This window comes from Pyrus communis, chromosome 14 (assembly GCF_963583255.1).
Source record: "Pyrus communis chromosome 14, drPyrComm1.1, whole genome shotgun sequence".
NCBI classification, from domain to species: Eukaryota; Viridiplantae; Streptophyta; class Magnoliopsida; order Rosales; family Rosaceae; genus Pyrus; species Pyrus communis.
The window spans coordinates 4,638,809-4,666,237 of NC_084816.1; the positions used below are offsets into that span (position 1 = coordinate 4,638,809).

Here is a 27,429-nt window from a genome sequence, read left to right on the forward strand (position 1 = left end):
GATTTAAACCTTTAGGTTTGGTTTTAAAGGGGTTAGGTTTCATGTCCCCCATTTTTTCTTTATTTCATTCTCGTTTTTTGTTTCTAGAAGGGTAAAGTTTATGTCCTCTTTTTTTTTCGTGTATTCATTTTTATTGTCTTTGTTTTTTAAGGAGTACGATTTATGTCCTCTTTGATTAGGTGTAACTTATTTTTTCGTTATCAATAAAATTTTCCTCGTACCGAGATTTCCCAAACAAAAAAAAAAAAAAAAAATTTGAAGATGGACTTGATGAGATTAAGCAATGCATCACCTCTTTTTAGAAGTTCATTGATGGGATTGTTGTAGTATCGTATTCCTTCCTTGTTCACGCCCCCACTTAGCTTTCCATCTAATTATAATTAGAACAAAAAAAGCTTTCCATCAAAGGTTTGCGTGTTCAATTTCACATCAACGGCATCTCCCTATAACCTAGGAGCTTGGTTCGGATCGGGCGATTCCGGAGGCCCTGCCATCGATGTTAGTCTGAAGCGATTCCTATCTTATTGACTTATTGCATGTCAAAATCTGCTTCAAATTTGTGATTTAATATAATTGGGCTTTAGAAAAGAAATTCATGATTTTGTCTAATCCAATTGAATGATTAGAAAAATTTTCATTAAATTTCTGGGTTCCTGGGGGGTTCTGAATCGTGATGTTGAGAGAGCTTGGTTGCATTAATTGCTAATGAAATTAGCTTCTAAACGTTCATAATTTGCCTTTTTTTATGTTCTTTCCATATTTTCTTTGAGTTCAGATATATATATATATATATTCTTTTTGTGATACATTGCCGATGCCAAAATATCATATTTACAAGGACAAAGATAGCAGGTTCTAAATCAAATTTTTATCCTGGTTCTGCTGCTGGGTTCACTATCAGTAAAAGGCACATGAAATATGGTATTGATTTCAGAGCCTTTGATTTCTCAGAATGTATTCATATATCGGATGTCATCTGAATTTAGTTGTAGTTAATTTGTCAAAGTTTGTTGTTGTTTAGCTTTTTCAAATGGCAGCCTTAGTATTTTTTGTGAAATCCAAACTTCGCTTATCATTGTAGGTATGTAAAAGCTGCCAATTGGATTTGTTTCCCAGATGATAATGGCATACTAATATAATGGTTGTTCTTTTGCTTTGCTGTACAAGTAAGAAGATTGGTTTGCCCCTAATGTATCCTGCTTCTTTCTGTTCCACGAAGTTGCCAAGAAAAAAAGTACTTTGTGATCGTATCCTTTCTTATGGTGATGTGTAGATAAAATCTGCCTTTTTTTCTTTGTATCAGCAACCTATTACCCCTTCATGAGCATGTTCAGTTAAGAAACTTTTGATTTTTCTTCTGTTTAATTTCTCATCCGATAGGTTCAATATTAACATCCATATTGGAATGCCAATCGAGAAATGCAATGACATACTTCTAATTCCATCCTCATTAAGTGTCTTAGTAACAATCAAGAATTGAATGACAAGTTTCTCATTGTTTGTTTCTGTTACAGATCTACAAAGGATGATGAAAGCTTTTCGTCACTGATCTTTGGAGAAACAGAGGGATGCATATAAAAGATGTAATTGCCTACAACCTTTGTTTCAGTTGAAGCATGTCATCAAAGAGAGTAGTCAATTAACAGTTGCCAATTGATATTAGGTCTTAAATATAATTTTAGCTTTCATTTCTTTTTTATATAAATTAAAATTTTTTACAGTTTTATTTTTATGTAAGATGGGTGAAATATATATATATATATATATATATATATATATATATATATTTGTTTTCGTAGTATGACTTTGATTTGCAGATATGTCATTGCAGCAATACTACATATATTTTTAATTTAAACATCCTATATATTTTCATACTGCATGTCGTCTGGGTAACCTCAAACAGATATGTCAAACATTTTTTTTTCTAATTTGTTGTAGTGTTTCCATTTTTTGGTGCAGAGCTCCACGATTGGCTAGCGTGAATCTTGGTATCTTCATATGCATGCAATGTCCAGGGATCCACAGGAGTCTTGGGGTACATGTATCAAAGGTATAATTTTCGGTTATGCAAAAACTTCAAATTCGTTTTTTAATTTTTATGGTACTCAATTTCATATTTTATGCGTTATGCTAATGAGTTTCGGTTCTATTTTTTTCCTGCATTATTCTGATGATTTGGATGCTTTTGTAGGTGAGATCTGCCACTTTGGACACATGGCTCCTAGAGCAGGTTGCATATATCCAATGTAAGTACCAATGCTGTTTTACAGGCTTCTTTCCATTCTGGTAGTAAGGTCATATCTCTATCAAGCAAGGTCGCACTGAGAGTGAGAACACCGAGGGCACACTCTCTTACCCTCACTGACCCACATTAAAAAAGAGGCACATTATGTTTGCACCCTATTTTTGCATATCTCTGTAAATTTAGGTATTTTTTACCCAGTTTTTTTTCGTTAAGCTTTCATCTTGCTGTAAATTTAGGTGTTTTCTATCTCTGTTGGTCCATCTGCTTATACTTTTCAAATGTTGGTTCATCTTATGTTACTTACGGAATGATAATTATCGCAGGAGGAGAAGCAGAGGGCATTACTGCAAATGCAGTGTAGAGTTTTGGTAATAAGCCACAAGAGGACCAAGAAGTGAATTCAAAGAAGGTTGGCTTTATAATAGATTACTCTCTTTCTCTCTCTCTCTCTCTCATATCCACAAACACAGATTAAATTACTATAAGTTGTTTAGTTGCAGTTGATTGGATTTATTGGTTAATCTTAATTTTAGTCCACATAAATTACTATGGCTGTGGAAATTGAACTAAAAAGTACATTTCTTTTTTAAAATTGAATTTTTTTTTCCTACCAAGAAATAGGTGGTTACAAATTATTTACTCCACTAATAAAGAATTTGTTAAATTAATATAAGCTTTTTAAATGTTTAATTTCCATTCGAAAACTTGGGGAGTTCTAGGTATGTTGTTTATTGAAGAAGCTCAGTCTCAAATCCCTCAAATGGTCTCTCAGTTGCCACTTTGTTTTCGTAGGTTGTGGAACTTGATTTTCTCTATCCGTGTGAATTTGTGCCTTAGGTTATGTTTATCTGCTAAGTGTGTATTTTGGAAATGCTTATTTGATGAATGCGCTGGTATAATTGATCAGTAAATTACTATGATAGGTGTGTTTCTGTGGAAGTGATTCATGAAGGTTCTGGATTACAGTTTTCGGGGTTAGATTTCTGAATCTATGGGATTTCCTTATCAATTATCGTTTCAAGGGGTGAAAAACAGTGAGGGACGACACAGGAAGAGGGGAGAAAGAGGACAAAATAATGGTTTCTGCTACTTTCAATGCTTTGGGTTAAAAAAAGAAGAAGGTTCACTTCACTCATTTTGATTGAACTTTTCGTTTCTTAAGTTTCTCTTGCTATATCTATAATGTGTATATTTCTTATTTATGTGTTTCTAATTCTGAGATTGTCTCTTTTACAGAGCATGTGGTGTGGAAGCACACCAGCGAGGCCTTACATTCGATGTCGAACTCAAATGTGGCTGTAATCTAACCCCTGAAATACCAACATAGCATGTAGGAATGCTAACGTTTTCCTGTGTGATCTTCATACAAAGGTACGAAGAATTAACTATGTTTAGTTTAATGGCATTTTATAAATTTTAGCCGAGTCCCCACATGAGGTTGATGTTATAAATTTTTGGACTCCATTCTTAGAAAATTTTGGCTTTTTCAACAAATGATTCACCGAGAATTTGTTAATCGCTTTAATGCATATGAGATAGGGTTTCTGCTTTGTAGGATCTATTTCTGGTCTTTAGAAATTGCTTGATTTGGTATTGTCAAATGGTATATGAATTTCCATGTTCACTTTGTCAGTATGTTGTTGTAGTAGTTTAATTGGATGGGATATAAGTTGAGGTGTTGACATGAAATCAGACACCGGTAGTTTTCCTCGATTTTGTGGGAAAACTAACTATTTCTGCCAAATACTCAAGTATTATGTCTTCTTCTTTTCTACTTTCCCTTTTCTGTGTTTTCCCCCATGTAGTAGGCTGATTACATGAAACAATGAGTCTATAATACTGATGATGGAATATGATCTACAAATGAATGGTTTCTTATAGCATGCATATCCATACATAGCAAGCAATACAATCATCCCCCTTTATTCACAACAACAACAACAACAACAATAATAATAATAATATACAATCAACTATGAGAGTTTCACTTCATTGGTTATTATATTTGATTGAGTTAAACTTGGATTTCTGGATTTTGACTTTTAGTTTGTTTCTCTGTTGCAGAGTTGGCTTCATTTCATTCCAGTGACTCTCTAAACAGGTCCAAGAACTCACTAAATAGGTAGTTGTCTTATATCTTCTTCTCTTTTTGTGTTTATATTTATTTTTCCTGAGTTGTGTTTGAATATGACAAACAAGAACTACAAAGACAGCCAAGAATATCCAGCAATCCATTACCGGTTGAACAATTAATTGGCCATATATCTTGGATTTGCAGTGTTTTCGTTTCGGAAACATGGGAAACTTTATGCATCATGTATATCTGCAATGTATATCACTTATATATTTATTGTACAAAATATTAGTTCACTTACAATTTAATTCTATTCAATAACACTTTTAGTTATTTCTGCTCAAATTTTGGTATCTAGAAACGCTTTTAGCCTTACCAAAGCCTTTCCAGACACACTCCTTAAGTTGATCAATCATTTGTTTTGTTCAATATGGCATGTTGCTCTATAATATTTATGTGTATTTGTTAAAAATTGAATCAATTGATTAGGATGAGAACTTCAGTTTTGGGTTTTGTTCCACAAGGACCCTGGTTGGTCATTTATGTGTGAATTTTACAATGAAATTAAGGAGAGGATTAAGAAGACCAAGTAAAGAAGAGGCGTGGTTTTGCAATCTATGACTGCAGCTGTGACAAAGCTTTTCATAGTGGTCAGGATGGTAAGGGTTTCAAAATGTCTAATTTTATTCACATGTATATTCTTTTTCACGTGCATAAGCAAATGTACATGCATAGGCATGGTGTGTACGTTTTTCTTCTTTGAATTACTTTTATTTTTATTGAGATCTGGTCAGTATTAAATTGAAATTGATATTTTAGACTTTACTCCTTATGCGGTTTTCGGAACCCAACATGTGAAGGGTTAATTCTATTTTTAGGTTGAAGGAAAATACAGTGTATAATTTGGGAAGTGCTTTCAATTCTACTCTCATCTCTAATATGAATATAGATTACAACCCTGGCCCTGAGTAATCCAAAAGCTAAAATCACACCCTCTTAATCTGAACTTCATTGTAGATGTACTTTCTTTCCTTCTTAATTGCTTCTTAGGGCTTCTTTGTTTTGATTTTTATCATCCAATTTGTTAAATTTGTTGTTAATTTCAGGGTACTACTAGTTTTCTGCTATCTCTGATTCCACACTTCAGAAAGGTATGCCTCTAATTTATGATAAATTTTGCCAATTTGCTTCTCTTGATTTGGAAAGGTAGGACTCTAATTCCTTTGTTTTCCGAAGCCATCTTAGCATCTGCATCCCCGAGTGTAGAACAAAAGCTAATCCAATTGCTAATCTTAGCATCTGCATCACCAATTCACCATTATCTTTTGATTTTGAGTTCCTTTATCGAATAGAGGGTAACTACACAGTTTTATATCTTCGATTTTGCTTTTGTTTACTAAATACATGCATAATCTGTGGTTCGTTTGAACTTTGATATATGTCAAACTTATAATCTCGCTTTATCACTTTGTTCGCGTTGCTATAATCTGCCTTCCCCCGCCCTTTCGTCTGTAAAATGTTTGAATATAGGCATATTAGGAGTCTTAATATGATCATTCTTCTATTTCTTAGATTCGAAATGTTTTTAATCTCATTTATTTGGTGTAGCTTTGGTCATTTGTCTAAAATTTAATCAGATTTGGTCCTTGAATTTCTCTGAATTGCTAATGGATTTATTTTCTCTGGAACTTTCAGAAATTCTGGTCGTGAGAGGAAGAACCTGGTTCCTCCTAATTAGTTATGTACATTTTTTTATCTGCTCAACTCTTGGGTCAATTGTTTGCCAGTAGGAATGTTTAATTGCTTGATCAATGATGTCGATTCAATTTGAAGAAGAAACAGGGCTTTTGTTCAATAGGGATTTGAAGTAGGGATTGAGACTCACATATGAGTAAGATGTCCCAATTGTTCATTGATTCTTAGATGCTGTCTTTTTAGTTGCTTTGTGTGGAAACTATTCATGCCTATTGCGACTAACACATTCGAGTCCCGCAGCAACGCGCGGGCATGTTTTCTAGTCAGTCTCCAAGGGTTAAGAAAAATCACTATTCATTTGATTGGGCACCCGTACGTAGGTACCTGGATACTGGTGGGTGAAGTTATACCATATGCTTGATCCTCTACCACCTTCATTCCATGCGCCTTCCTACTGAAATTAATTTACACACAAAATCGTCAGCATTTCCCGCATGCTTGGATATGGTAATTGGTCTGACATCAAGGGAAAACTCTAAAATTTTTGCACAAAGCACGTATTAAATGCAGAAAGACTGACTAAGTAAGACGCTGAAGCTGAGCCAAATATGAACCCAGCTGGAAAACTGCTCCTGTTCAGGAAAGCAGTGTCATAACGAATTGGCATGACGGTACTAGCTTTACTATTTGTCACTGCCATAGCTAATTTAATAGGGTTTTTGGTGAACCGGAATGGTTTTGCTCTTCCTGACATGGGTTTATATGTTAGAATTTTACATATATTTCGTTGTCGAAGGTAGAGTAATGAATCAAAGGAAGAAAAAAAAGAATGGTATTTGCTCAACAAGGAGCTCTGTGCCTTTACTCTTGTCCGGGCATTGGGCAAATCTTGCCTCTTTGAAGATACCTACCTTAACCTTAAGTCAACAGACCTTGAGAGATTCTAGACCTTCATTTGGCATTTAATCAGAAATACACAAATACTTAAATTCACTTAATAAATTACCGTACAATTAAGTCACAAAACAGTTGTATTTAAGGATTTGACTACTATAGTTGTATGTATTTAATACAATTACGATATCAAATCTTTTGCACTGTTTATGGTCTTTCTGTAGTCTCTATCCTTGATTGACGTTTGTTAAGTTTATGACAACAAAGTTAAGAACGGTTAAGTTTATTAACACGTGTCAATCAATAGTAGAACCTACATAAATGGCACACACAAAATGAGTACATACGATTTGAACTATACATAACTAAATCACTGTTTTGACTTCAAGATGATCTGTTAGAAAAGTAAACATGTTCTTAGGAAGTGAAAGATGTCTGCCACTTGTTTAGTCATGCACTAGTGCAGGGCAGCTTTGATGCATTGGAACTTCCTTTTGACGTCTTGTATTCTATCTATATTTTCCTTATGTCCTTCAACTTTGATAAGTAGTGTACTGCCTTGAATTTCGAGCTTACTGAAAAATCTTTCATTAATTATTTTGAAATTTTGTACTCAGGGATATTTATAAATAGAGTTCTATAGAAATAGGTCCTTACAACTCATATTTTTAAACAGACACCTATAAGTAAACATCCAACAAAAATCCAAAATATATGCCCCACCAAAACTAGCCACTTGTTTCATTTCATACACGGGAAGGTAAAAATGGGCCAAACTTTTTGTTGTTTTGATTCTTTACATTGAAGGATCTTGAAGAGTTCATTCAAGCAGCACATTTGAGATGCACATATATTTCTTTCTCCTCTTGTTTGCTCATGTTCAAAGAAGGTGTCGATTCCCTTATGGACCTCTAAAACACAAAAATACATCATGAGTGAGAGTGGAGGAAGACGAAGAAGAGACTTGCCATCGGAGCCAGATAAATTAAAGGGAAAATTAGGTTCACATCCTTCTTTTTGTTACTCCATTGATTAAAATCCTATTCATTTTCAATTTTTGATCAAGGTTCTTGGTATTAATAACATCATTAATTCTTTGAATAATAAAATATTTTTATTTTTAAATATATTCCTTTAGTGTTAAAAATGTTACAATTAGTATATTTATATTTATGGCTAAATTTTTTATCATATATTTTTATTTTTAGTTTGTACCTATTTTTAATTTGCAAATATTTTTTAATTTGTACCAATTTTCTTTTCATTTTTAATTTGTACCCATATATTAGTTTCTTTTTGTGCCCATATTTTTTAAAGTTTTATTTGTGTTTGTACCCATGTGTATACCATCACATGACATTGTATATTTAATCAATGACAGAAAAATTACATATGGTATATTTATGTTTTATGCCTAAACTTTGTATCATATATTTATATTTTTAGTTTGTACCCACTTTTTGTGACATCCCACATCGCCCAGGGAAGTGATCCTTATATGTATATTCCCATCCCTACCTAGCACGAGGCCTTTTGGGAGCTCACTGGCTTCGGGTTCCGTAGGAACTCCGAAGTTAAGCGAGAAGGGGGCTAGAGCAATCCCATGATGGGTGACCCACTGGGAAGTTGCTCGTGAGTTCCCAAAAACAAAACCGTGAGGGAATGGTAAGCTCAAAGCGGACAATATCGTGCTACGGTGGCGGAGCGGGCCCGGGAAGTGATCCGCCCCGGGCCGGGATGTGACAATTTGGTATCAGAGCCTAACCCTGGTCGCGTGTGTGCCGACGAGGACGTCGGGCCCCTAAGGGGGGTGGATTGTAACATCCCACATCGCCCAGGGGAGTGATCCTTAAATGTATATTCACATCTCTACCTAGCACGAGGCCTTTTGGGAGCTCACTAGCTTCGGGTTCCGTGGGAACTCCGAAGTTAAGCGAGAAGGAGGCTAGAGCACTCCCAGGATGGGTGACCCACTGGGAAGTTGCTCGTGAGTTCCCAAAAACAAAATCGTGAGGGAATGGTAAGCCCAAAGCGGACAATATCGTGCTACGGTGGTGGAGCGGGCCCGGGAAGTGATCCGCCCCGGGCCGGGATGTGACAAATTGGTATCAGAGCCAATCCCTGGCCGGAAATGTGCCGACGAGGACGTCGGGCCCCTAAGGGGGGTGGATTGTGACATCTCACATCGCCCAGGGAAGTGATCCTTATATGTATATTCTCATCCCTACCTAGCACGAGGCCTTTTGGGAGCTCACTGGCTTCGGGTTCCGTAGGAACTCCGAAGTTAAGCGAGAAGGGGGCTAGAGCAATCCCATGATGGGTGACCCACTGGGAAGTTGCTCGTGAGTTCCCAAAAACAAAACCGTGAGGGAATGGTAAGCTCAAAGCGGACAATATCGTGCTACGGTGGTGGAGCGGGCCCGGGAAGTGATCCGCCTCGGACCGGGATATGACACTTTTAATTTGCAACATTTTTTTTTTAATTTGTAGTATTATTTTTTTAGTTTTATTTTGTACCCATGTCTTAATTTCTTTTAGCGCCTATATTTTTTAAAAATTCATTTGTACTCATAATTTTCTAATCTTATATCTATACCCTAATTTATTTATAATGTACCATTCTTCTTTATTAATGCACCACTTTGTTATAGGTGAAATGTACCATTTTTTTTGTAAAATGTACCAATTTTTTTAACACTATGGATACATTCTTTTGCCATTTATTATTTCTTATTTTTACATAGTTTGTATCCATTTATTCAATCAAAATGTTTGAATTTTTTTTATTGTAACCGTTTCTCTAATAGTATTATAATGAGGGATTTTAAATTTATAGGATTATAAATCTCATAAAATATCAAACAATTAATGTCAAAACTATAAAAATATAAATATTTATAGTAATATAATGAGGTGTACAAAGTGTAAGATCCCACATCGCCCAGGGGAGTAATCCTTATATGTATACTCTCATCCCTACCTAGCACGATGCTTTTTGGGAGCTCACTGGCTTCAGGTTCCATGGGAACTGAAATTAAGCGAGTAGCGCGCGAGAGCAATCCCATGATGGGTGACCCACTAGAAAGTTCTCGTGTGAGTTCCCATAAACAAAATCGTGAGGACGTCGTCGGAGCCCAAAACGGATAATATCTTGCTACGGTGGTGGAACGGGTTTGGGATGTAGTGGATCTTGGGCGGGGATGTGACACAAAGTCAAGGGACATTGATCAAATTTTGAATACTATTAAGGTTTTAATCAAAGAATGTTAAGAATTAGGGACCGCATCCAAAGTATTCCTAAACTAAAAAACCCTCAAAGGACTAGGGTATGGTAATTGCTTAAACACTTTCGTTATGTATATCAGGCCACATGGCTTTTCTTCCTACTTACCAAGCAGTTTCCTCCTACCTTCAGTGTGAATGTGATTTATAAGTAAAACTGTAAAACATGAACTTTGGTTGCAACCTTCCAGTCATCAAACTAAAATATCCTGATATTTCTTTTTTTCTTTGTTATGGTACGTAGGAAATTTTACTACATGACCAACCAATAGTTATGGCAATGAAGTTAGAGTCATTGCTGTTGGGTATGCTATCTACTACTAATTAATCAATATTTCATATGTTTGTTGTGTGATCAAAGTTACGGGAAACTTTTCAGTCTGTACGTAATACAAACATGAGATTAACTAAGCCTATATGATAATATATTCCATTAAAGAAAATAAAAACCCACGATATTCAAAATATAAACAGCAAATTAGATAATATAAAACCTAGATTCATCTGAAAATAAAATGAAGAATTGATTAAGACATCCAGTTAATGTTGAAGTACATTAGCTATGGAAACCCAGGAAAGTCAGAAGTGGAAGACCCAACTATTAATTTGGTGCCCTAGATTTGTGGCGGTTTTTGTGTTTGCATCAGACAAAACACTTAAACGGTAAATATTGCATGAACTGGAATGGTGTTGCTCTTTCCTCGCATAGTGTTCATATAGAGAAAGTACCCACGACAAATACTTCAACGGTAATATTTAATTAGGAAGGCATGTGATTCAATATGGTAGATAGAATGTTAGATTTCTACTTATGCATTCCGAGTTCAATCCACCTCTCCAAAATATTGTAATAGTTTTGAACCTCCTCTCCTATCCTTAATAAATATCTAATTAGGAACGTGGATTGATACATATTATAAATAATTAATATAATAGTCTTCAATATTATTGATCAATTGGCCGCAATATATTGCAAGATGATAACCCTTATATAGTGGACTCCTAATCAGGTCATCATGGCAGAGCCACTAAGGGACCAGAGTTGTTTCATGCCCATCTTGACCATTGTGTAAAAGTTTTTTAGTGACCTCAAGCCTGTAGTTGTAGAACCATGAGATATGAGGAAGAATATGAATTATTCTCGTGAAAAAGTTGAGTCGAGCGACGTCGTATCTTATACTTTTTTAACTATTTTGTTTGTTTTGTCTTTGTGATTGAATGAAACTCAAAAATGGGTTTTAAAGTTGATCACCTTATTGTTAATTCTAAAGCAACCTAATCAACTATTATTTGCAGCCTCCTCTTTGCTCTCCTTTTTTGTCAAACGATTCAAACCAGATTTCTTTATATTTTCTCCCTATAAATTCAAATTTTTTTTTTACTAGTTACCCTGCGCTCTACCTCCTGTTAGTTGTATTATACACTTCTTTTGGTTCTCTCCATTAAATTTAATGGGTCTTTTAGTTTTGCGAAGATGACTCATGTTATGAGTTAGAAGTTTTTTCTCAATACATATTAATTTATGAAAGGTCCACTTAGACAAAAAATTCTTGCTCCCCAGTCCCCACCGGAGGTCATGACTGGCATTCATTTGGGAACGTGCATACAGCTTGCATGAAACTTAACCATCATGGAGAGACGGGGAAACACAGGCAAGGGCAGTATGGCATACAGTGTTAAACCCAACGAGCAACCCTTTCTTGTCCTGTCGATGTCAATTGATTCCTCTATTACTTTCCTTACCCAATCGATTACCTTAATTGACTCGATCGTGCAACATAAGTTTGATGTCCAGTGAGACATCCACCAACACAAGAACAAGATTACGATGGGTTAAGTGCGCTAGATGTTTTTATGGTTCTCACTATGTATATCGGATCCCTGAATAAAAATTCCTGCGAACCATCGAGTTTTCTGTTTCTCTAACATGTTTCTTAAACTTTTTTTTTTTTTTTTTTTTTTTTGGGAAACCTCATACAAGGGTAATTTTATTGATAACGAAAAAATAAATTACATCTAGTCATGGAGGACATAAACCTTATCCCTAAAAAAAACAAAGACAACAAAAAGGAATACACGAAAAAAAAAGGGGCGTGGGGACACAAACCTTACCCTTCTAGAAACAAAAACAAGAATGATACAAAGAAAAGAGAGGGGACATGAAACCTAACCCATCTAAAACCAAACCTAACCTGCAAAACAAGTCAAACAACACCATCAAGTTAGGAGGAAAAAAGAAAAGAAAAGTGAGACAAACCTGGATGCCGACATGCACATTAATTTGAGAAACGGTAGTCAGGCAAGCCAACATAGTCTAAAAACAAAGCAACATGAACTGCCATCGAAGGAGAATCATGCCATGTTAAAGATGGAGTAGACAAGCCCATGTTTACAAAATTGTCTGCAACAAGATTTCCTTCGCGATATATGTGAGATGCGTAGAAAGTCATTTTTCGAACGCGATCCAAACAAATAGACCATTGCATATGAAGAGGCCAATGGGGATCAAAATCAGACGATTGAAGAGCAGAAATAACACTAGAATTGTCACTTTCCAACCAAAGACAATGCCAACCCCACTGATATGCAAACTCAGTAACAATAATAATTGTTGATAACTTTGCAAAAAAAGAGTTGTGATGACCAATCCATTGATAGAAACCTCCAAGAAAACGACCATGGCAATTCCTAAAAACTCCTCCACAAGCAGCAGGACCGGGATTTCCTTTAGAACAACCATCCATATTAAGCTTAACCCAAGGAAACCAAGGAGGAGACGAAAAGACAGGAAGAATAGTAAGTGTCTTTGCGAGGGATAGGTCGGATCCCCAAAGAAGAAATGATCCAAGTGTCAAAACCCTGAGAATAACTAGGAATAAACTTCCCACCATGAACAATCACCAAATTGATAGACATGCAAAGACAATGAAAATAGATTAGACGACCCTAAAAAATAAACTTATTTCGTGCCTTCAAAATAGTTGATGACACACCCCGACCGAGATCAGGGCGTGCTGGCCGTCACTCGAAGGTGACGTAGCCATGTGCGCGTGCGGAAGCTAATTAAGAAGGTAATATAAAAGTACTAATGTATGTGAGACACAATTCAGAGCAAATCTACAACAGTCCAAAAGGAAAAGATACGACATATTTACACCCGAAGGTGACCCTACAATGGTGAATGTCTGTCAGAAATGCCGGGACGCCCTCTGGGATAAACCACCGAACTCGCTAAACCACTAGAACCTGGAGGGGCGCAAAAACAAAAGCGTGAGTGGGCAAAAACAAAGTTCTTTGAAAACTCTTTAGCAAAATACATTCTAACCCCTCGCCGTAAAACCTGTATACTTCCCAGATAATGAACATATATACGTATGTATAGATATGTCAATCATGCTCCACATATGCCATTCATGCTCACAATATGCCATTCATGCTTGAGAATATGCCACAACAGAATCTCATAATCAAATATAAATGCTCAAGCGTAATTCACATCGAATATATATAATATGGCAGCCGGGAGTCACCTAACGTGACCTGTACGGCTGAATCTAGAGCTCCACTCTCAACTCAATAACTGAATCTGCACACGAGTCGGAACCACCTAACGTGGTCTGTACGACAAGCTGGGTGTATTATATATATGTATGCTCTAGTGCTACGATCACGTGAAGCTGTGCGATAATCGCGGGTCACCTACAAGTCGGAACCACCTAATGTGGTCTGTACGACAGGCTTGCACCTATCTTGGATCCAAGGCGAGCATGCGGTGCTGGTGAACATACACGTGAAGGCTGTGCCCTGGCCCTGGGCAGGAGCACTAACACCGGGGGTGCAGATTATGAGCTCTCTAAACCTCTCAAACTACCATTGCATAATAAACAGGAATGCATAACCACATGAATACTGCTTACCTGGCACTTACCTGTGCGTCCACAGCACCAAATACACATATATATATATGTATGCCACTACTAATACATGCGATGATGCGTAAACAATATTCAAATGATGCATAGCATAAAACATATAACCTTTTCTATTCTATTTCTGGGAATTTAGAGGTATATAGGTATATACGGAAAACAAAAGCCCACTCACTGGTAATTAGAAGGGTCGTAGCCCCCCTGCCTCGAGTGTGTACGCTCGTCCTCGGAAAACGAATCACCTATACGCGACAAAGTTACGAAAACATTAATTTAAAAGCACCTAAGCAACTTCTCGTAATAACTTCTCATACATTGCTCAATTTGGACAATTGAATATACCAACGTGACCTACACAACCTCAGGATCACGCCCATATTTTTAGAAAAAATTTTGGACCACGCACGCGCCCCCACGCGCCTGAACACGCACGGACCTACGCGCCCCCACGCGCGGCCCACGTGCACTGCACACTGACGGTGTCAACAGACGCCGTCAGGAATATTCCGTTAACTGACGGAATATTCCGTCAAATCTAACCGGATTCCGTCACTGCCGTTAGGAATATTCCGTTAGACTTAACGGAATATTCCCCTTTCTTCTCCGGCGAACCTCCGGCGCCGGCGACGGCGCCGGAAAACTGGGTAAATTTCTAACTTTGTTTTCTCCTTCGTTTTTCAACCAAATTTCACGTTCTTTATACCAAAATGAAGCTTAGGACTAGTAGAATCACGTTGGACTACTTTTAAGGCCTAAAAATCAAGGAATCTCACCTGCAACAACGATCCAAGTTCGGCCAACTTTGCACAGGACGATCCCGACGTCCAAACTCACCCAACGAACCACTCCGAGGCTCCTTGGGACCTCACAAACACATCTACAAGCTTAGAAATTCCAAAAACAAGCTAGATTAGGTTTGCATGAACAGTGTTCAAATCGGCCAAGGCGATATCGACGTGAAAACAACGATATCCTTACCTGAAAATGGTACCACTGGACTTCTCTCAGCCTCACGAGCACGAGGGTGGTCTTGGTTTCTTAATTGGTGCAGGTTTGAGTAGGTTTTGTGTGTAGCCCGTAGGCTTGCAGAAGGAAGAAGAAGAAGAGAGGAACTCGGGGGAGGAAGAGAGAGAGAAGAGAGAAGAGACAGAGACAGAGAGACAAAGAGTGAGGGAATGAGGGAGGGAATCCCGGGAGAAAAGAAAATGTATGATTGTGTGTGGTCCCACCACCCACACAACACAAATATACACGTAAAATAACAGCTAGGGGGGTAAAATTGTAATTTCCCATGTACGTTAAAATGAAATTTGGGACGGGATGTTACAGTTGAAATAGTAGAAAGACCTGCAAAAATTCATAGATTGTGCAACTATTTGGAAAATGACTTACGGACATAGACATCCCAAAAACATGTTTCTTAAACTAAATTTAGCCCACGCCATTTTTATTAAAATCCCGACTTTGTTAGGGCGTGGGAGATTTAGGGAGGGTATGTAAAGCAAAAGCGTGAAGTCATTAGTTCTATACGTTCTTCTTTCCTTATCTTGTTATCTACTAGAAATTGTATACTGAATCAGTACCTAATATTGTTAATTACTTGTATAATTTAAATTATAACAAGTACATTGTAAATTTAAAATTTAATTTCAATGTGGAATATGCTAGCTGACGTTGAAGAATGTTAAAGCCCAACCACGACCACGGACCACGAGTTAGGTTTATCTTCCAAGCAAGAATTAAGAATTATAATCATATTTGACTCCAAACGACTTAGGTCATCTGCATTTCCACAGCATACAAAGTTAAACTTAGACTTTTAACTTTTAACTCTTGTACATTAGAAATGGATGAAGTCAATTTAAAGATAATATATAACTTTTATAAAGAGAAAGTTAAATATAATTTTTTTAGACTACATTTTCGAACTAAGCGAAGTGTTATCAATAGGAAATAAGCATGTTAATCATCATTTAAGTAATAATTCAATCATCAACAATCACATCATATGATTTGCAAAATATTGGTTTAAATTGATAGTACCGTTACCCTAACTTTTGTATCTAATGATGGGTTCAATCCTTAACTTTATAGTTATATGCAAAACTCCACTCAAGTCATATATGACTCCAACTTTTTCGGTGCATTAGAAAATAATTAGGTCAAATATGACTTTTAACTTCAAATTTTTTTAATCTTTTATGCTAAGATTCCTAAAAATAAATTCTGAATCCATCATTAAATGCATATGCATATGTATGCACACATGTACGAATTAACTATGCATATTGCTAAACTTGGTGGTGGGTTCAGAAATGCCAATTTTTAAATCTTAAAGTTTGTTGGTCCAGCCGTTCACACAAATTACCAAAGGACAATACGTTCAAGGAAATTTGGCCGTACTACCTCCAGCATGCTTGTAGTTTTAATATTTTGGTGGTTCTTTTGAGAGTTGGGGTATCATACTTCTTTCTATGCAGAGCTTCATGCTACCATTTTTACTGTGCAGTTGACACACGGCAGGATTAGCGAAATCAGTGGTTTAAAAGTGACTCTTCTAGTGTGATATCTTGCTTTTCTTTTGACTCTTTTTTCTCCTCCTTGGCAACTTCGAATTCTTAGGAAAAATTGTCTTTCTCTTTTGAAGCACATGATTTTCTGTTGCTCTCATATTTTTCGAGAAAGGAAGTGGTCTCTTATAAATTAGCAAATTTACGGTTGCTTTCGTCTTCCCTAGTATGGCATATGGGATCTCTCCTTTTCTCCAAACAATTTTTTTGAGCATCCCAACCTACGTGTTTGTCTCTCCTTCTTAATGATCTTTTTTCTTGATTTTTTTTTTTTTTTTTTTTGCAGCTTGTTTCGCAGGTTATTACTTTTTAGGTTTTGTTTTAGATGAGTTAGGTTTCATGTCCCCCTCCTATATTCCTCGTATCTTTCTTGTTTCTGTTTCTAAAGAGATAAGGTTTATGTTCCCCTTCTTTTCATGTATTTTTTTTCCTTGTATTATGAAAGGTAAAATTTATGTCCCTTCTAACTAAATGTAATTAACTTTCTTTAGTTACCAATAAAATTCCCTTGTATCGCCGATGTTTCTTAAAAAAAAAAAAAACTTTATTCAAGAAGGAAGTGTGAATTCGTGTATATAAAACCTTTGCCCAAGAAAGTATTGAACTAGAACTAAAACTTTACCCTTTACACTCTCGTATTCTAATTACTCTCTTAGAAGTCTAGAACTAGAACCGTGGAACCTTTATGTTCCCGTTGCTTGCTATCATAACTACAATATAACTAATTTTTTTTTACAATTTTGCTGTAGCGATGGATCAGCCGCCAACCATCCAAACTAGCATAGGGAAACATCTCTACTTCAATCCACTTTTTGACAGTTTTGGTGTCGTGGTCAGCCCCTCTAGAACAGTTAACTTGGAACAAAAAAAAAAAACAAAAAAAATAGCAAACATATGGTCAAGTTTTGTGGTCAATTCTTTTCCATGTAAGTATACCACCCACCTAGATTTTAAAATTTTGAACAGTCAAAATCTAAATTTTGGAAACTTACTTAACTCAGAGAAAAGAACATAAAGGGCTGCATTTTACAAAAATGGAAGTTTGCGATAGTTTTAAATGAACCATGAGTTCTAATTTTTTCACAGATGTGTTAAAATTTATCCAATTTACACATTCTATTAATTTGTAGTCTTTTATTATGTTACTGAGACCAGCTGAATTTCCTTAACAAATTGTCAAATTCCAAGCAGGAAGTTAACTTATCTAACTCTAAAATAATTACAAAATATGGAATTGGGTTGCTATTTTTTTTCTTCTTTTTTGGTAGATGCATGGCATGTCCTTTTGATGTGTCCCTTTTTTTGACTCACCACAACTACAATTTAACAGATGATGTAAATTTATCAAATTTCAAATTTGGGAGTGCAATGTGAGAAAATTAATTTAAATTTGACGTGTAGAAATGTACTTGTCCTGAATCCAAGTATGAGGCCACATCAGGTTAGTACTCTTTGATATGATCACCTCACTAAAAGAAAATGATGATATCCCTTAAGAAAAGGGATTCTCATATTTTGCAAGAAATGGAGACTACAAAATCTTCAGCTTGGTGTTAATAACAATTTGTGAGACTTCTCTTAGGTCTTTCATAGTGGTTTAGGTGAGACTGGTGAGTGTAATATTGATATTTATATAGAAATCAAGTATCGTGAGTTTGATTTGTATTACATTATTGGCACAGCAGTGAATTTGATACGAGTGAGGTTTATATATTAAATGTGTGAACCATCTACTTTTTATTTTATATGTTTTATTGATATCACACTCAATTTTTCATGCTGCTGTAACAATTCTTCATACATACACTTCTTTAATGAAAAAAATTCGGAAAGAAATGTAGGATGACTATTTTATTGTAATATCAATTCTTTGTATTAGTATTTGAAAGTCTGCAGCATGATAATCTTTTCTAGCTGGCTTTTGGGTGATTTATCATATCTCGGTTTTAATTAATGAGATCAAACTTCAGACAATTAAAAATTTCTTCCAACCGAATTTTCTCATGCAATGAGGATTATCCTCTGCATGTTTTTTTGGGTGCAAGATTATGCAAGACTACTCATCTGAACCATTGCTTACATCTGAACGGTTAATAATAGCCATGTTTTTAATAAGTCTAATTTTTTATTTTTCACTCGAGTAATGCTAGGTAAATCCAATTTTTAGACTGAATTTGTAAACTATTTGACGTGTCACCATAAAAAAATAAATACGTTAATCAACACGTAAATAACAATTCAAAAATTAACAACCATGTCATATGACTTACAAAATTTCTTTTTCACCCTCTTCTCAGACCATGTGTTTGTATACCTTTTATTTATAGTAGTCTTTTCATGGTGAGGTCCTTGATTTCTTCCCGACAAAATTTAAAAAACTGAAATTTATTTGATTTGAAATTTCACAACAGCAACAAAGTGAACAAAAGATGAATACGAAGGAAGAGTGTCGGCGGTAAACAAACAGCCGTGAAGCCCAAATCTTTATCCTTAATGTAGACAATATTGTATATATTAAAAAATATGTGATACGGTAAAAACATTGAATATTGTTAGACGGTGAATATAAAAAAGCTTGTATATATAGTCATGCACCCGGTAAAACAAGAAGAGGATCCTCATCCTTGTTCTTGAACATAGAGTTTAATAATAAAGACAGGATCAATTGAAAACTATAACTAGCACGTACGCTTGAAACGAGTTCCAATTTTTTATGTTTTCGTAATTCGTTTGCAGTTCTTCTTAATCTTTCAATTATGCATTAATTAATATACGCAAAATAATCTTAATAATTATCTTACTTGCCAGCACACAAAACAAAGCATGCAAAACACATTCAAAACACATGTGAAACACATGAAAAACATCAATATCAAAAGAGAATCCCTAAACTCAAGCCAACTCAATGTTTCTAATTTTTTAATCACCCACTTCCCAAATCAACGTTTCTGTTTTATCCTTTGGAATTGTATTTGTTGAGATCTTTTTTTTTTTTTTTTTTTTTTTTTTTCTACTGCACTTTTGAATTTATTGTTTGGGAGTTTACGACATATTGAACCCATCAAAGATTCCTTTGGAATGAAAATTGGATGCCAAAAAGATTGTACCTGGCATCTAACCAATCCATGACTGTTGGTGTTGGAATATCCCCTGATGCATGCGAGATTTTTCAATATGATCGGCATATAAGGTGGTGCATCACATGTCATTATACAAATACTAGAATATATGTATTAAAAAGTTAATACTTAAAAAATAAAATTTTTTACTACTTACATAAAAATACGTGGTATATCATTCCTATTTCCGTTGCAATGAAAAATTTATCCTAATGCACAATCTTTCACCTGAAGCTGAGATTGATTTGATTTGCCGTTCTGTTCCAAAAAGACTGCTGACAAACTGATTTGGCTTTTTGATGGAATGGGGAGACTTTCGCTGTGAAGTGTGGGAGTTAGAATTTCATGAGTAAAGTCTCTTACATAAATAGGTAATTTGATTCAAAACATAAGAGATACATCTCTATTTCAATCCACTTTTTGACAGTATTGGTGTAATGGTCAGCCCTCTAGAACAGTTTTGTAGTTTTTTATTGTGTTACTGAGACCAGCTGAATTTCCTTAACAAATTGTCAAATTCCAAGCAGGAAGTTAACATATCTAACTCTAAAATAATTACAAAATATGGAAATGGGTTGCTATTTGTTTTCTTCTTTTTTGGTAGATGCATGGCATGCCCTTTTGATGCGTCCCTTTTTTGACCCACCATGACTACAATTTAACAGACGATGTAAATTTATCAAATTTCAAGTTTGGGAGTGCAATATGAGAAAAAAAATAATAATTTAAAGACATATAGAAATGTACTTGTCCTGAACCCAAGTATGAGGCCACATCAAGTTAGTACTAGTTGATATGATATCACCTCACTAAAAGAAAATGATATCCCTTAAGAAAAGGGACTCTCATATTTTGCAAGACCATGCCCCAATAAAAGGGATGGAGAGAAAAATGAGGTCTGGCTTGGAACGGAAAATAGTTTGGATTGAAGATCCACTTGAATTTTAAGGGTATTAGATTGATATGCAGCAACAACATCTGTTAGCGTAGCAAGAAAAGAAAGGCAGAATAGGTTAGGGTCCCTTAGTGGCTTCGCCCATGATCACGTCGCTCGTGAATCTCAAAAAAAAAAAAAGGTTGCCAAGGCTTCCTCTAATGTTTCTAGTCCATTTGAAAAACTTTGGTGACTTACTAGTTGAAAGATCGTTGTTAGTTTCTGCCAGTTTGTTGTTAGTTGTCTGCTGCTTTGTTGTGGCTTTTCCCTGTAAAACCTTTTGGCTCTATCAATGAAATCCTATCATTGCATTAAAAAAAAGGACAAATAATCAATGTATCCAATAGGCGTGAATTAGAACATTAGAGCATTGGTTATCAGTAGCGGAGCCACTAAAAGACCAAAAGGATCCATGGCCCATCATGCCTTTTTTTTCTTCTTGCTACTTAACAAATGATTGTTGCATGTTAATCTAATACCCTTAAAAATTAAATATGTCCTCATTCTAAACTCTTTTTCATTCCAGGTCAGACCTCATTTTTCTCTTCATCCCTCTGATTGCAGTGCAGTCTTCTCTTCCCTTCATTTTCCCATCAACTTTTCTTTGGCTTTGACTTATATTTTAAAAAAAAATCTTGCTCATTTTTTACCTCATATTTGGGTTTCTGGGTTTTGTACAATGCTTTTAGTTTTCTCTATTGAATTTAGGGTCTTTCAATTTTTATACAAATTACTCCAATCTCTCATATTCTAAGTTTAAATTACCTATATATGTGAGAGGCCCTCCCACACATGAAATCCTGGGTCCACCATTGTTGGTTATGGATTTTGGTCTAATTAGAGCTTTGGTTCTTAATCTAAAAAATATAAGTATTGGTTCATGAATTTGTCATAATGTAGAGCAATGATCATTCACATTTAGAAATTTTATCCAAAGCAAAGGGTTTAAAGAAGAAAAAATGAAGAAAAATTATAACATAGTTAACCAAAATGATTATTGCTACTCGCTGTAATCAGTTTAAGGACAAATATTTATGGGATTTTAGTTTGAAAATTAAAGCTCCAATTTTAACTAAAGTTAAAAGATCATTGTTCTAATTAATTAACTCTTATAAAATATCAAGGTTTACCATTTAAATTAGTTTTTAGCATTCAATAATATCGCACATGGTTTTGGCAAATCCACCATGCCTTTAAAATTTTTTTGTTTCCTGTGAAGGAAAAACATTAATATTAACAAATCAAAATGCAAGTATTGTTTGCAATGTTTGATTTTTTATTTTTTATGGTTTAGGGTGTATTCAATTGAGAATTTAAGGGATTTTAATTATTTTAATGAATTTAGGGGTATTCAATCAGTATTTTAAGTGTTCTCTAAAATTCAACGTGTATTCAATCAGGATTTTAAAATAATTTATTAAAATCCTTAGAAATCCAGATGTATTCAATTAGGATATAAAAAAAGTTTATAACATTTCAGGTGTATTCAATTAGAAATTTATTTAAAGATTTTAAAAAGTTGAGGAATTTGAGAGATTTTGTAATGCAATTTAAGCATTCATAAATCTCACCTCTCATCCTGAGATTTCGAGGGAATTGAATTAAAAAAAAAATTCATAGAATCTGTACAAATCAATTAAACTCCCATAAACTCTATGGATTTATAAATCCATAATCTCTCAAATTTTGAATTGAATACACCCCACATTGATAAATACGAGGTGTTAAGGAGATATTTTCTTTTTAAAGTGAGACTCTTTATGAATTCTCTATTACTTTACAGTTTAATATTAATTATCATACTAATATTATTAAATATTAAGCAAAAAAATATTGCTACAGAAAGTTCATAAAGATTTTTCCTTTTAAGAGTCTTTTCTAAAAAATTGTAGGTTACATGTATTGCGTCAACCGTCGAGCCAAATAGAAAAATAAGAACATATATTTTTCATTAAAATATTGTACACGTCATCATGAACTCACAATCTCGTCAGGCTCATCATGATTTTCAGGAACCATTTTCTGCAAAAACTACTATAAAATACATTCTCTTAGACATTTTTTTATGCACCATAAGCTTCTTAAAGCAGGACATTGCAGATATATTTGCGCATCCAAAGGATCTTGCAAATTCAACGCGGTATTTCTCCCAGAAACTGTTCCTTTTTTATTTTTATTTATTTATTTTCGAAGTTATACTAGAAAGAAAAACCGTCATAATTTCGTAGCATTTTTCCAGCACCATAGGATTTTTAAAGTTCATTCAGGACCTTGCGGAGATATTCTAAAAATCCAATATACAGTAATTAATTATGTTAATAAATACATAGTCAGATTGTTAGCTCGTTGAGATCATATCACACATTAAAATCTTAGACCCTTGCCAAGTGACTTTGTGCCAGATGCTCACACTCAAATATTTCACTTTAGCATATCTGATGAAGACCATTCTACCTCCGTATATCCAATTCCCACAAACCAATACTTAATTCGTTTTTGTATGTACAATACCTCTTAACTTGTTACACATTTCAATTAGTTTGGAGGAAAAACGTGAAGAAATAGACTTTCACCCCCTGCTTTTTTTACCCCATCCCTAATAAAATTTTCACCTCATCATAATCTGTTCATTGAAATCTCCAAGATATTAAGTTTCACGTACGCTATGTGCATATTCCCAACTTAATGCAACTATACAAGTCATGACCTTATCACGATTAGATTATATAGGACAACTTAATGCAACTACGCAAGTCATGACCTTATCACGATTAGATTATATAGGGCTACATTCTCGTAATATTCTAAATTATTTATAATGTTGCGAAGGTGTCTAGCCAATTGATATCGAAGACTTTTGGTAATTATTTACAATCTGTACTTTTAGTAATTATTTATTATCTGTATTGATTCACGTTCTTAATTAAATATTAACGGTTACATGTTTTCCTCATACATACTTTCTCTATATAAACGCCATGCGAGGAAGGCCAAAACCATTCCAGTTCACCAAAAGCCCTAACTAGCAATGGCAATGAGGTTACAGTCACTGCTGTTGGGTGTGCTACTACTAACTGGCTTTGCAGCGGCAGATGGTAAAACTACTGCTGTTATACCCAGTCGTTATAGCAGTGCTTCCCTGAACAGAAGCAGTTTTCCATCAGGCTTTGTATTTGGTTCAGCTTCAGCATCTTACCAAGTTAGTGTTTCTGCACTCAATAAGTTGTTAGTGTTTTTATTTAATGTCAGACCTATTAGCATACATGCAGGAAAATACTAACATGCTCATTTTGTACTCTTATATTTGTAAATTAATTTCAGTATGAAGGTGCATGGAATGAAGGTGGTAGAGGACCAAGCATATGGGATAACTTCACCCACCAGTATCCAGGTACCTACACCGGTGCCAGATTGAATTGAACCTTGATTAACACAGATTTATTCTTAACCTTTACAAGGGTTAGACACTGATGGGGGACGAGGCCTAAACCATGAGGTTTATGAAGATAATGAAAATTTTACGTGGTTAATTGCAGAAAAAATCAGTGATGGAAGCAATGGGGACGTGGCTGATGATCAATACCGCCGCTATAAGGTTCAAAAATTTCATTAACTTTGTTCTCCAATCCTTCTGAATTATTCAATAGTATAAGGAGAGAACCAAAGAATTTACGGCCTTAAGAAAATTAAGGAGGTTGAAGATGAGGCATTTTCTTATAATACATATTGTGTTATTCTATATAGGAAGATGTAAAGATTATGAAGGATATGGGATTGGATGCTTATAGGTTCTCTATCTCTTGGTCCAGATTGTTATGAAGTAAGTTGATCATCCGCATTCGCATTAATTAGTTGAGACGGAGTAGTGTGTCCATGCATTAATTAGTTTAACCTATTTTGTTCCCCTTTCGAATGTATTTGCTTATTTTCTTGTTTAATTTTAATTATATAATTAGATGGAAAGCTAAGTGGGGGTGTGAACAAGGAAGGAGTACAATACTACAACAATCTCATCAATGAACTCCTAAACAAAGGTGATGCAACTGCTTAATCTCATATATCATCCCACTTACAAACACACACACACACACACACACACACACACACACACACACACACACACACACACACACACACACACACACACACATATACATATATACATATTAAGAGTTACATGTTATATAATCGACCGTGTTGCTTTTATTGATCATGCACAGGTCTAACGCCATATGCGACAATCTTTCATTGGGATCTTCCTCAAGCTTTAGAAGAAAAATATGGTGGTTTCTTAAACCGTCAAATTGTGTAAGTAGTACTTTGATCCTCTAATTAATAATGATTCAGTATCTTCTTGATGATTGATCGGTTTATATATTCAAATGTATAATTTCTATAATGCATAAACCTTCAAAATCAGCATGCAACTGATTTTTAATTTTCCATGTTGCAGCAATCATTTTCGAGACTATGCAGAACTTTGCTTTAAGTTATTTGGCGATCGGGTAAAGCATTGGATCACACAAAATGAGCCACGGACTTATATTGTTAATGGCTATGCATCAGGAGGATTCGCACCCGGGCGATGTTCTGCTTGGCAGAACTTAAACTGCACCAGCGGTGATTCGGCTACCGAACCCTATATAGTAGCACACCACTTCCTCCTCGCTCATGCACATGCTGTTAAAGTGTACAAGACTAAATATCAGGTCATATTAATACTCAATGTTGTAATATTAAATTAATGAGATAGGGTTAATTTACCTTTTTTTCATATTGTAACTAATCAAGTTTGGGTGGTGATGTGCAGGCATCTCAAAAAGGCGTGATAGGAATGTCATTAGGGACACGTTGGTTTGTGCCAGTTTCTAAAGCAACGCGTCATCGGAATGCTGCAAATCGATCTTTGGATTTTATGTTTGGATGGCAAGTTTATTAATTCCAAACTTATATACCAACCCAATTGATTGTTCATTTATACGATAATAATACAAAATTTATTAATGAAATTTCAATGATTATGTAGGTTCATGGAGCCAATGACAAGCGGCCAATATCCGCACAGTATGCAAGTTCTTGTTAAAGAACGATTACCTAAATTTACAGAAGAAGAATCCAAGTTAATAAAAGGGTCATTTGATTTTGTTGGAATAAATTATTATACTACTTACTATTCAAGATATCAACCTCATAATAATTCTGCAAATGCAAGCTACTTGACTGATGCTCGCGTTTTTGAATCAAGTAAGTACAAATGAGAAACCAATTATTTAATTTGAGTAATTTAAGTTCATCAAAATATTTAAAATCTCATATCCCTAAATGTTGTGGCAGCCGAGCTTAATGGAGTCCCCCTTGGTCCTCCGGTACGCATCGAACAATTAGCTAAACTATTTGCATTCAAAGGGTAATTGTTTTTCATTTACTTAACTTACCTTCATATATTGGGGTTGCAGGCTGCTTCAAGCTGGCTAGTTGTTTATCCAAAAGGCATTCAAGAGATTTTACTCTACACAAAGCACAAATATAATGATCCGCTCATTTATATTACTGAGAACGGTAATTATTTTTAAGCCTTAATTAACTAAATAATTAATGCTTCACATGTATATGGTGTAAAATGCAGTTGACATCTATAAGTGATCTACATATAAAACTAGATGGGAACTCCCAAACATTTGGCAATCTATTGAATCGATAGGAATGAAATGATGAATCTATTTCTTCGCCTCTTCGTCAATAAAAAACATCAAATAACAAATTAATTATATTGCAGGCGTTGATGAGTTTAATGATCCCACATTGTCACTTCCGCAATCCCTCAATGATACCCACAGAATTGATTACCACTACCACCACCTAGACTATCTTCGAAAAGCAATCAAGTAAGTTCTTTTCAAAAGTTAAAGAAGGTTTAACTTATATCTTTGACTTATCACTACACTAGACATACTTACATTTGAAATTCGCCTTTTTTGTGCAGTGATGGTGTAAATGTGAAGGGATACTTTTCATGGTCATTAATGGACAATTTTGAATGGACTTCTGGATACACCGTACGATTTGGTTTCGTCTATATAGATCACGATGATGGACTTAAGAGGCACCCAAAACTCTCAGCAACCTGGTTCAAATATTTCCTTGGATAATGGTGAAGATATCCTGCTGCGGTTGTTGCTCGTGAAATAAATATGCCAAGCATATCATTTCCCTATTTTCATAATTGTATTCCTTTATGAATGTTCTCCCTTTTTCGTAAAATAAATATGCCAATTATATATGGTGTTTTTTTGTGTATGGACAAAATAAAAAATGGTCCCTATAACATACAAGATGTGGGAATATGATTTTTTGGGCCTATAACTGTAAAACTTAAGTACACTCAAAGTTTCACTACAATTGCATTGGCCTTTCAATGATGGGCTGCATGTATTTATATTGCATTCCAGATTACATCAAGAAATTGAAACCCCTATTTACAAGGCTATTTGAAATTCAAAGATACAATAGAAAAATTAAACTTTGAATTACACTTAAAGAAATATTTGAAAGAGTCTTAAACTAAACTAACTCTTGTTGGATAACACTTCGACTTGATCATAAATTCTTGAAGACGCGCGCATACTATGACTTGGTCTAACATGGCATCTCGAGTGGTAAGAGGGACTAGAATACTCGTAACCC

General features: G+C 35.0%; 2 protein-coding genes and 1 long non-coding RNA gene across 5 annotated transcripts; all 3 read left to right on the forward strand.

The window, feature by feature from the left end:
- Nucleotides 1-326: 326 nt before the first annotated feature.
- On the forward strand, nt 327-6,908 carry LOC137716005 (uncharacterized). 3 transcript variants are annotated; one of them, XR_011065619.1, is made up of 11 exons: nt 327-1,333; nt 1,515-1,583; nt 1,963-2,053; nt 2,195-2,249; nt 2,572-2,657; nt 3,172-3,369; nt 3,485-3,619; nt 4,313-4,370; nt 4,892-4,981; nt 5,429-5,473; nt 6,018-6,908. It is a non-coding gene; the product is annotated as an uncharacterized lncRNA (long non-coding RNA). The 3 variants fall into 3 exon arrangements; XR_011065620.1 differs by having other exon boundaries at nt 327-498; XR_011065618.1 differs by having other exon boundaries at nt 327-1,583.
- A 16,778-nt stretch (nt 6,909-23,686) lies between these two features.
- On the forward strand, nt 23,687-27,025 carry LOC137715778 (beta-glucosidase 13-like). Its single transcript, XM_068455126.1, has 13 exons — nt 23,687-23,944; nt 24,067-24,136; nt 24,282-24,340; nt 24,490-24,565; nt 24,702-24,779; nt 24,966-25,053; nt 25,199-25,454; nt 25,556-25,671; nt 25,772-25,989; nt 26,080-26,111; nt 26,202-26,304; nt 26,522-26,630; nt 26,729-27,025. The coding sequence occupies exons 8-13, from the start codon at nt 25,580-25,582 to the stop codon at nt 26,892-26,894; spliced, it is 720 nt and encodes a 239-aa protein (XP_068311227.1). The 5' UTR covers nt 23,687-23,944; nt 24,067-24,136; nt 24,282-24,340; nt 24,490-24,565; nt 24,702-24,779; nt 24,966-25,053; nt 25,199-25,454; nt 25,556-25,579; the 3' UTR covers nt 26,895-27,025.
- On the forward strand, nt 23,774-24,564 carry LOC137715705 (furostanol glycoside 26-O-beta-glucosidase-like). Its single transcript, XM_068455045.1, has 4 exons — nt 23,774-23,944; nt 24,067-24,136; nt 24,282-24,340; nt 24,490-24,564. Exons 1-4 carry the CDS (start codon nt 23,774-23,776, stop codon nt 24,562-24,564), a joined length of 375 nt encoding a protein of 124 aa, XP_068311146.1.
- Nucleotides 27,026-27,429: the final 404 nt, after the last annotated feature.

Bases quoted from the DNA above. Each gene is read 5' to 3' on its own strand.
- LOC137715705 (XM_068455045.1), top strand. From the start codon at position 23,774: ATGGCAATGAGGTTACAGTCACTGCTGTTGGGTGTGCTACTACTAACT. The intron at 24,137-24,281 runs GTACCTACACCG...GGTTAATTGCAG, and splicing joins CTTCACCCACCAGTATCCAG to AAAAAATCAGTGATGGAAGC. The intron at 24,341-24,489 runs GTTCAAAAATTT...TATTCTATATAG, and splicing joins ATCAATACCGCCGCTATAAG to GAAGATGTAAAGATTATGAA.
- LOC137715778 (XM_068455126.1), top strand. From the start codon at position 25,580: ATGTCATTAGGGACACGTTGGTTTGTGCCAGTTTCTAAAGCAACGCGT. The intron at 25,672-25,771 runs GCAAGTTTATTA...ATGATTATGTAG, and splicing joins TTGGATTTTATGTTTGGATG to GTTCATGGAGCCAATGACAA. The intron at 26,631-26,728 runs GTAAGTTCTTTT...TTTTTTGTGCAG, and splicing joins TATCTTCGAAAAGCAATCAA to TGATGGTGTAAATGTGAAGG.